An 11179-nucleotide genomic window follows, 5' to 3' on the forward strand; every position below is an offset into this window, starting at 1 on the left:
TGCAAAGCCAATCAGAGCACAGATTTCTTTCAGGTCAAAGTTCGAGTAAACACACGTACAGGGGCTGTTGACCAATGAATACCTTTGGAGCTTGACTGACACGCATCACTATAATGTTCAGTGTTGGAAGTGGGTGGTTCAAGATTGTACTGCAATACTAAAAACATCCACAAGATGGTGCAGCAGCCTCGATAAAGACCATCGATAAAGATGTTATCGCCTGGCACTGAAAAAAACCCCTGAAAGTATAGTTTTTTTACTATAGTGGTGTCTTCAATGTGTAGTCAAAGTAGAAAATACAAGATATCAGTGCACCCCATCATAAATGTCAATTTGAATCCAGGCTGAACAGACAGCTGTTATGCTCGGGCTCGACACAGTTTGAGTAAGTGCGTGTGAGGATGTGTAAATGAGTATGTGTGAGCATCTTCATCTGTTCAGTCCTGAGGGCCTTGCTGAGCTGTGGTGTAAACATGCTGGCTCCTCTGTGCTCTGTCTGCAGGAGTTGAAGTGCTTGATAAACTAGGGCCACTCCAGCCGGCTCTTCCCGACCAGGATTGTGAGTTTGTTGGAAAGCTTTTTGGCTTTACTGGAGGCAGGACTCAGCCCGTTCTGAGGCCTCTGTGCTGGCTTTTAATGTTTCTGTCTGAGAAAGAAGGGGCTGCTGCATTGTTTAACCTAGTTTGTGTATATAAAGTCAGTGATAGTGGAACACAAAAAGACAGTACAATCTTCCTACAAGTATTATAATAACATTTGTGTTGATGCATCTTTTAAGATTGAGGTACTGAACAAAACATGAAGTAGTAAAATTACCTCAACTTCTATCAGCTGAAGTGTTATCTTACAGCTCTTGTTGAGTTTGTCATGCAGGAGGGTATAGGTGGCGATGTCAAAGTGGGAATAAACAGAGGAGCATAAAGCAGCTAAAAAGGGGCAGATTTTTTTCTTCTTAGTTGGTGGTGAACAAACACTAAAAGAGCTAAAGAGAGTAAATATGGAATTTGCAGTCCTCAGGTGAGCAGAAAACACATATTTTAATAAGCGCTTATCTTGCCTCTGTAAATAGGCGACGTTCACAGTTACATGGTGATTATATACTAACTACATATTGTTCCATTGCACCAAAATGGCCAAAAGAATAGTATTTTAAAAGACAGTTTTGAGTTAATATATCTTGAACTATTTATAGCTCACTACTAATAGGGAAAACTTTAAAGGTTGAGAAATATTAGCTTGACTTTTTATTCTGCCATTTTAAAATAAATAAAATTGGCAATAAACAAATTTCAAACAAGGTTTTATTACAGAAACAAGTGGTTTTCCTGATAAATCAAAGAGCCAGTTTAACATAAATGCTTTTGAAAAAAATATAGACTGGCTAAATGCATTTTTACAAAGTGGTAACCCCACAAGTTATCCTTAATAATGGCTAACTTTTGATTCATAAATCACGTTTTAACTATTTATTAACTGTCAATGAAGGATCTGTTCTAAACAAAATTGGTACAATGTATCCTAACATCACTGAACACCAAGTTATTATTTTGCCCTCATGTGTTTTTCCCAGAGGTTACTCACTTTCCCCATACCCCGTACCACCCCCTCTCATTTGCTTCACTTTGACAGTAGATGTTTTCATTCTTTCCGACCAGGTGAGGGTGTCTTGTATGTTAGCTATCACTGTCAGCCCTGCAATTATGGGATTTGAGCTCCCAGAACAAGGCTCGGGGCCCAGGGCAGGGTTTTGTGTGTATACGTACCGGGGAGGCCCCTGGACCTCGGTCTGCGCTGTGATGTGAAGTGTGAGTCAGAGCAAGGAGTGACAGCAGCTGCCTCTGGCAAGACAGTGCCCACAGGGGGAGTGTGTCACATCCAGATCAATTGGAGTTATTCAGCCAAACATTCACAGGCACCTTCCCTGCATGTCCCTGACATTGATATGTGGAATATTTATTTTGGCATCTAGAAACGCAACGCAAATATGACAAAAAAAAAAGTAAGGGCTAACAAAGTGTCTTTTATCGCAGTGTTTTCATTTTTGGACGCAGGTTACCATTGTAACTGTAAGACGCTGACACTAAAACACACAAAGGCACACATTCAGGCACAAGACAGTCACATTCCAGCCACGGTATCAGTGAAACACTAACAGGAGCGTGTGCACACACACTGCAGCACATTCCAAGGGGGACGCTGCAGCGTTGCTCACATGTTGCGGTGGCCTCTGTGTCTCTGGGTCAGAGAGCTGTGGTGAGTGACCACCTTTTTAGCTTCCCGCCTTGTTTGTTTTCCAAAGACAGTGTCATCAATTCTCTAACAAGGGACTAGACACAGCAACAACAAAGAGCACAGGACCTCCCTGTGAAGCCCAATGACTGATGGAGCATGCATGCAATCACAGACAGATCAGTGCTCTGTACGTCTGACAACATTCCAACTAGTGTATTTGTGTTTGTGTGTTCGTACATGTCATTTTATGATATGAAATCAGTTTATTTTTTGTGCAAACATTTACTTTACTCTGTGTAAAAAATCATATTTGTTCACAAGTCACAAGTTGTTTGAATAAGTATTTTTTAATTCAAGTAAATACAATCATATTAATATAATTGCAATAAATCTTAAGATACAAATGATTATTAAGTGTATATTTATTGTATGTTTTCATGTTTGTTTTGTATTTCTCTTTTATTCTATATTTATGCTTCTAGTTATTTCCTATTTAATTTTGATTTATTTTACTATGATTCTGTAATGCACCAATTCACCATGCAAATTCCTTCTGTCTGAGAACTGACTTAGCAATTTACCAGATTCTGAATAGTACACCCTTGCCCCTTTTTTTCAAACAGATAATTGTCACAGTTCCAGCTGTTACTTTCCACAGCTGGGAACACATGACATTAGTGATTGATACCTCTTAGTAGAATGGAGCTACATCCAGTAGCCGGTTAGCTTAGATTAGCATACAGAAAAATGGGAAAGTGCTGGTGTGGCTCTGCCTGAAGGTCACAAAATCTCTAAAACTAAGATTAGATGTTACCAGTGGTTAACATGTTAATCTGTGAGACTCAGAGATGCTAAAGGCGGAGTTTGGTTTTCCTGGGTTAGCTCTTCCCCACTCTTTAAATTAAGCTAAACGTGTTACTGGCATGTATAGGTAGCTGCTTTATATTTAATGCAAGGACATGAGTATTCATTTTCATCCATCTAAACAAATTATTTGGAGTATTTCCAAAATATCCATCAATAAGTTTAAATTGTAAAAAAAAACACAAAATAAAAGTTAAACAAACTGTTCCCATATTTGATCAAATTATTGAAATGGATCATTATTTTATAAAGATCTGCAAATATGCATGTCACTCACTGTTTTTCACGGATTTGGCCTTTACCCTATAAGGCTGGGTGGAACACAAGGTCTACAGTGAGCCATTTGAATTGATTGATTTCGTCTTTTGGCCAACGTAGGCTTTCCAGACCTCATACAAATATGCAGGCAAAGAAACAAAGACAGGAAGAGGAAGACTTTTGTCTGATTGATCACCCTGACTGATTATTTTATCTTTGCATAAAGCCACACAAATGATACTGTATGTGATTAAAAAAAACCTGACTATGTCATTATTGAAAATGAAGAAGAATATTTGTATCCACATAGGTAGCTCATCTTTAGGAGTTTCATTCTCCCATTCAGAGGTAATGAAATTACCTGCCTGCATGGTAGTTATTTATAAAATATGAACTTTATTTGTGAGGAGTTTGAGTTTTGCCAAAACAAACTGTCGCTTTGATAAAGATACCAGCATGTTTGCTGGAGAGCCTGAGCATTTTATTTCTACAGTGTTTACCGCTTGGGATGCAAGCATGCTTCTTCAAACTACAGCAACATTGTCTTTCCCAAGAGAGCCATTACTGCCCGAGCTACTTAAAGCAAAGATGAACTTGATTCAACCTTTTGATATTTGATACTTTTTCCAATGCCAAATGGGACAGAAGCTAAGGAACATTCAAGGTCCACACATCCTATTCAGTTAAAGCCTGCAGGGACATTATCTACATGGTCTGTGTGGCCGCAGAGAGGATAAGCCTATTTAGATTGCATGTTTCCTTCAAAACTACATTCCCAACACCGTAGATCACAGACATTACAGCGCTTACATCCCCCTGTTAGCGCTCATATATACAAACACACACCTGCTGGGGCAAGGCCGTCTGGGAGAGAATTACAGCAGGCTAATTTATGAGACCCAGGGGAAGGCAAAGGGCAGGAGACCCAGACTTGCCTGACCTCACTTCCTCATTTCATGGTCTTCATGTTAGACCTTTGGATACACACAAAAGGGCATTGGTTTTCAACCACATCAACCACTCACAGTCTTTCAAACAAACTAATTTGTATATTTTTCGCTAACGCAGTCAACACAATGAGCCCTGAGTGAATGTTGCAAGTGCAACCTGCAAGTTAGTTAGCACATTAGGCCTGCCGTTGTGGAATAGTTAACATTTCCCAAGTTAAGTGGGTTTTGCTTAAAAATCTGGCCCCAGGCTCGCCTCTGGCCTCCTCACTTCCTCCAGGGAGAAGGCGCTGTCATCCGTCACTCGGGCCCAGGCAGGGGCACAATAGCAGTCTGGATCCTGGCTACTGACACCATCACATGGGCTGCTGATAAGACTCACCTTCCGGGACCTACAGTTTAACCATTACTGACAAACAACAGTTTGGTTTGGCTTGGTGCTATGGCATTCTTACGGATGACCATGGAATAAAAATCAAAAAGGAAAGTCCATCATAAGCCACAATCAAGCACACTCTGCATTTAATGTGCTTTCTTCTATATTTTCAAGGTCCTTTATGGTATTGTTACTTCCATTTTGCCACGCTGTCTTCTAATGCAGAATGCTGGGGAACAGCTCCACTAAACACAATATTGAAAACAAATGACGTCGACGCACTTGAGCTAATCCATTTCTTCTAACGTAACAATCTAGCTTACTGTGAGACAAATGGATAGTCATACTTCAGTTTCTCATCACACATCCAGGCTGTTAGAGTAGGACCACCTTTAAACAACAGGCTCCTTTGTAAAGATGTTAAGTGCTCCTCTACAGAGCTCTGTTAAGTCATTATAACAAACATTTTCTTTCAGTACACACACGTGCGCTATACAACAGTGAGCCGAAACTGGAGGTGTTGAAGCTTTCTTTACACAGAGTTTACCACTGCGGTAAAACCATCAGATACCAATCGCCTTTTGGCTTTACAGTAGCAGAGGCTACAGGGGGAAGATAATTGAAGTCATTACCCAGTCATCAAACTTTCATTCAGTGTTTGGGGATCTGTTCTGAACGTTCAACCCTACATCTCCAAGTGCATCGGTGTTGTTGGCCTGCAACCACTGATATACACCTGCCACTCTGCAGAGAAGACGTTGCTTCAACAGGTCCCTGCCAGTGATATGGAGAGAAGGGAAGGCAAGAAGAAACATGTTCACCCCTGCATGGTAAGCCATCAACTTCAAAGAACTCTCCAGAATTTGAATAGTGAGTGAATTGAAATTGCTGCAAATGTCAAAAAAATCAAAATATATATTTTATATATATGATATATTTTATAAGTTATTTTCCTCTTTGTTAAATATGTTAGGACCCCAGAAGTGTATTCGTGCTGACCTGCGCTGTAGGGCTGACCTAACCCAGTTTATCACGATGATTCTGAGATGAAGATGATATATGGGAAACTCGCATTCAGCAGTCGAGCATCTCCTTGACACTCTCTGGGAGTCTGGGTTTTGTTACAGGCAGGAAACAGACTCTTCCGCTCCGTAAACACGCTTCTCCGCCCGGCCACTTTTGGGGCAGTCGGTGGCACGCGAAGACCACTGTTGATGGTCAGTTAAGGACTCGCGAGCTTGAGCGCGCGCACGCGTTAAAATGGTAATTGTGCCATTACAGCCCGCGTCTCTGAGCCGTGACGCTCTGAATTCACACGGTTCAGCGGCCTGAAAGCATTAATTTCTCTGAACGGTTTTATCCTATGTATTTAACCAGCCTGTTTTTCTTTAGCTGTTAGTTATCTGTAAGTAAAGGTTTATTTTGTGATCGTCTGGCACTGGTTCCTGTATTCGGTCTGTTGTCTCTTTGAATGATTGCCCTCAATAAACAGGACAAGGTAAATATCTGGGAAACACATTGACCAGCTATAAAGCATTTAAGGGTATTTAACGTGCCAATATATTCCTCTTAAGTCCTCATAAATTAAAAGTATACGTGTCCTTATAATAAATCTCACAGAGCACTTACAATGTAGTCTGTTTCACGGTTTCCCAAGCGCACACTCAATTTAGCATCCAAAGTAATGTTCTTGTTTCACGAGAGCACATTGGAATAGACAGCCTTGTCTACACTGAAGCCTATTTTCTTCACAGACCTAATGCTTCTCCACTTAAATGGAGCATTTTAAAAGACATAGATCCCCAGAAGAGGGGAAGAAACTGCCCTAATCTAAACAGTGCCGTGTTGATGGTGAGCGGATGAGATTATGTCGGCATGCCGTCCTTTTCTTTCCACACGGTTTAGGAGCAATGGGCCTTCTTACCATGGCGCCTGCACTTGGCCACAGATAGGCGAAAAGTAGAGGTGTCCCCTTTCAGCCTGTTTGCCCTTTGGCACACAGGTAGTCCTAAATTTAAGAGACAATTCACATAAATGTATTTAGTGATAACTTTGTAGTGTTAACTAATATAAATTGAATAGGGGAAAAAAGCGTTCGGAAAATGTGTGAGCATAGTCCCACACCAGATTTAAAGAACACGTTATTCCAAAACTATAATTTATATCAACCAGGTGGTGTTATTTGTATTATCATTATTTAAATACTTTAAGAAACTGTCTATTAAAGATAGTAGATTTGCAGATAGGCGAGTAGACAAAAAAAATAGCTTAACACCAATTGAGCGTCTAATATTTTACGCAAGGCTTTCCCCCAGAAATGGTGACATATTGTTAAGGAAAAGCATTATCGTGGCCAACTTTTGGTGGGAAATAGTTCAACTTTCCCAAACTAAGTAGACAAAAATAAATCACTACATTTATATTCTTCATATCTCTTCTGGTTGTCAGTTGTATCGCATCTCCCACAGTTACGGCAGTGTATCTTATCCATGGTTTGCCCAGACAGGAAACGAAGATATGCCTAATCTAAAGCACCGTAGTGATGATGTGAAGAACTGTGAGGCCGTTGGTCCATTCAGCAGAAGCGAAGAGATAATAAATGCTATTTGAGTCAGCGGATAAACTAAACTATTGGGTGGATAAACAGTGGATTTTCCCCATATAAACGTTTTCATTGCACTCCATGAAAGGCTTTTTTAATGCCTTATTGGGGGTAAGTGTTTTCTGCTGGGAGAACATAAAGCATGTAAGAGAGGGGGGGAGAGAGGGGGGGGAGAGAGAGAGTGAGAGAGAGAGAGAGAGAGAGAGAGAGAGAGAGAGAGAGAGAGAGAACCATCATCCCTCCCCCGGTTCAGCACGTCACTGAAATGGAGAGGAGAGCATCTTGGCTGACCCAGCTCTTTCTCTATAACCTAATTCAGCCAACCAAACAGGATCGACCTCTCTTTCTCACCCATCCCTGCATCCATAGACACGCAGCCAAAACAGAGGGATGTCACAGCTGAAAGAAAACCAGTCCTCCTCCATCTGCATGAAAAACAAGCAGTGTGCAGCCATTCTTCAAACTTACGCACCGGGTATTTACAGTTTTTACGCTCCGTCCGGAGACAAATTAGTCCCATTTCGGGCCTGCTGACTATTTGTTACCCGTCATCTCTCTGTTGGTGGTAATAATGCTCCCCAGCCCGCTCATAACTTCTCCTACCACGCCTTTCTCCGTGAAGGATATTTTGAAGTTAGAGTTGCAGCAACAATCTCAACAGCACCCTATTCAGTATTTCTCCTGCTTCGGACTCTCGGGTGCGCTGTCACAACAGGGAACTTTCCCAAATAAACCCTTCCGCTCTCATTCGCCCCCCTCCTGCATGTTGGCCGGGAGGGACAGTCCGAGTCCCACTAGCTCTGTACTCTCTGAGAGCGAGGACAGGATGTCGTACCTCAGCACAATGCCTGCACAGGACCGGCTGCCGGAGTCCGGGCTGCCGGGGGAGATGTTCGGCAGCCCGGCGCAGAACCACTCCTCAGAGCTCCGGCTGGAGATCGAGCAGGAGGACCAAGATAGCAGTGAGTTATCATTCTTGATAATATGTTCATCCAAAACTGAGTGAGGATGGTGATGATGACAGATGTTGTTAGTAATTATAGCATGGAGGACATGAAATGACAGAGGAGTTTCATTTCTTGCAAAAATCATTTCTTGAACCATGAATAAATGAAACCATCGCAAAATGCAATTAGAGGGAATAGATAATACACTCTGCTTTGGGATAAGTTGTACTAAAATTATATAACCATATTTAAATTAAATAGTAAAATATATGTATATGTTATTTTGTTCGTGTTTCATTAATATATAGCGTGCCCCACCTTGCATGATCGACGCCTATCCATTAGCTACCAGATTTGTCGTTGTGCATAAAGCTTACAAGCATTTAAGAGTTTTTCAATTAAATAATGCTGTCATATTCAGCAAAAGCATTTTGATATTGGGCAAGTAAGAAACAGAAAAAACGCACCGATGGACACGGATCATTGTTGGTGAAGATGTTTTTCAAAAAAATAAAAAAACGAAGTAAGATAGGGTTAAAATCCAAATATAGCATATCACCCTTCAGCTCCGCAAAGCGAATGGCATATTGGATCGCTGTTGTTTAATTATGAAGTGCTTTGTAATTTAAAAAATAAATAAATCCATAAGCAACAGCTGCGAATAATGTTGCCTGCGTGTGATAAATCATCACAGAAACCGGTAGCAATGTTAGAATGAATTGTGTTTAACTTGTTCGCGTTAAAGTTCATGGATAAATTGCTTTATTACTATCAGTCTTTCATTAAGTCCTCTTTTATTATTATTATTATTTTAAATTAAAAGTGATATTTCCAATCAAGTAAACGTTTAAAAAAGAAATTAAAATACATTTTTTAAAAACTATATTTTGTGTAATATTTGAAAGGTTGTTGTGGGGAACTTATACAAAATATATAGCTTCATTTTAAAAAATCAAAAAAGATGTATATACTGTTGAAATAACATATTTTATAATAGTCATATTTTAAGAAAAAAATATTTTGAAATGTATAAATTCATGTGGATATCAGGAACATGAGTTGCACTAGCAGCAGCGATATTCCTCAATACTGCATAATTAACAGTCTAGCTTTAGATTTTATGAAGGCTACATTTAAACATTTCTTCTCCAAGCAGAGAGCTGCGGGCTGTTACGGGTCGAGTGTGAGGACCCGGACTCCGAGAAGCCGGCCACCAAGCAGCAGAGGACCAGGAGGAAACCCCGCGTGCTCTTCTCCCAAGCTCAGGTGTTTGAGCTGGAGCGGCGCTTCAAGCAGCAACGTTACCTGTCCGCCCCAGAGAGAGAGCACCTGGCCAGCTCCCTGAAACTCACCTCCACCCAGGTCAAGATCTGGTTCCAGAACAGGAGATACAAATGCAAGAGGCAGCGGCAGGATAAGAGTCTGGAGATGGCAGGTCATCACCATCACCTTCACCACCCACCGCCACCCAGGAGGGTGGCTGTGCCAGTGCTGGTCCGGGACGGGAGGCCGTGTCTGACTGGATCCCAGAACTATAACCCTTCTTACACAGTGGGAACTCCAACCCCGTACAGCTACAATGGCTATCCGGCATACAGCTACAACAACTCGCTTTATACTAACACTTACTCTTGTACTTATTCGAGTTTGCCTGCTTTGCCACACAGCAACACCTCTGCTAATGCATTTATGAACATGAATTTAGTACAGACGCAAAGCCAGGCGCCCCAAGCACCAGGCGTCACACCCTGCCAGGGAGCTCTGCAGGGCATACGGGCATGGTAATGGTAGCGCAGGCTTTGCGCACGAGCACAGCAGCGAGAGACTTCATCAGGGAGATGGATAAATGGACTCAAGTATGTACACCAGATCAACAAATGCTACGAAAGTACAATTTAAAACTCTGTTAAAACAAAAGTGAAGGCCCGCCTGTAAGTCAAAGCAGGCCTATGAGGAAACCCTAACTCATTGACTGATTAAACCAAAACAATATGCGCATTTTTCCACGAAAGTATTAATAAAAAAAATGATTAAACCTGATGTTGGATATTTGATTGTCGGATGTATGTCGCAGAAGAGCAAAGACTGGGTGACGATGCCTATTTAGGCTCAAATTGTTGTCTGTATAATGCAATACATAATGGATAAATTATAATAAAGTATAATATTATAATAAATACATACACATGTATTACATGCATATGTTTTATAGTCCATATTAATTATGGACTATAAAACTAAGTAAAGTCCGACTAAATAATAATGATAATAATACAATTTCATCATTGCAAGAAAATAACTTTACCACAAGTGCATGAAAATGCATTCTTATGAAGTATTGTGCTGTTTTCCCTTTTTAATACTTTGATTTATTTTTTGCAAAAATACTTTGTTTTTACTCTAGAATTGTCTAAATTAGATAAACAATAGTTTATATAACCTGATGGTTATTGTCCGTTTACACTCTAGTTACAAAGACAAACATTATCACCAATAATTAAATTATTGTGTGTGTGTGTGTGTGTGTGTGTGTGTGTGTGTGTGTGTGTGTGTGTGTGTGTGTGTGTGTGTGTGTGTGTGTGTGTGTGTGTGTTAGTTTGTCTAAGTTTGTGTGTGTAACTGGGACATATATGTATGTAAAAATGCTTCTATACGTTTGTGATATTTCAGAGCACGTCTTTGCATTTCAATAATTATCTCGATCTGGATGGGTAACTCAAATAAAGTAACGTCGAGATCACCTTATTGTATATTAACGTGAGGTTTCTCATCGTCTCCAATCGTTTTTCACGCGAAGCAAAAAAATTTTTTCCTGTGAGAAAGCTTGGGTAGACTTTAGTCTGAGACAAGAACCAGAAACAGAGAGAATTTAGAGGCAAGCTAATGTCCGGTCAGGATTCAGAGATGGACATTAACCAGACAGCCATCGGGACCCACACAGCGAATAAACTCG

General features: G+C 40.6%; 1 protein-coding gene across 1 annotated transcript; it reads left to right on the forward strand.

Moving 5' to 3' along the window:
* The first annotated feature begins 7609 nt into the window (after positions 1–7609).
* On the forward strand, positions 7610–10471 carry nkx2.3 (NK2 homeobox 3). Its single transcript, XM_063875218.1, has 2 exons — positions 7610–8241; positions 9383–10471. The coding sequence occupies exons 1-2, from the start codon at positions 7851–7853 to the stop codon at positions 10009–10011; spliced, it is 1020 nt and encodes a 339-aa protein (XP_063731288.1). The 5' UTR covers positions 7610–7850; the 3' UTR covers positions 10012–10471.
* The last annotated feature ends 708 nt before the right edge of the window (positions 10472–11179 follow it).

The sequence above is a fragment of the Eleginops maclovinus genome, chromosome 22, assembly GCF_036324505.1.
Source record: "Eleginops maclovinus isolate JMC-PN-2008 ecotype Puerto Natales chromosome 22, JC_Emac_rtc_rv5, whole genome shotgun sequence".
Taxonomy (NCBI): Eukaryota; Metazoa; Chordata; class Actinopteri; order Perciformes; family Eleginopidae; genus Eleginops; species Eleginops maclovinus.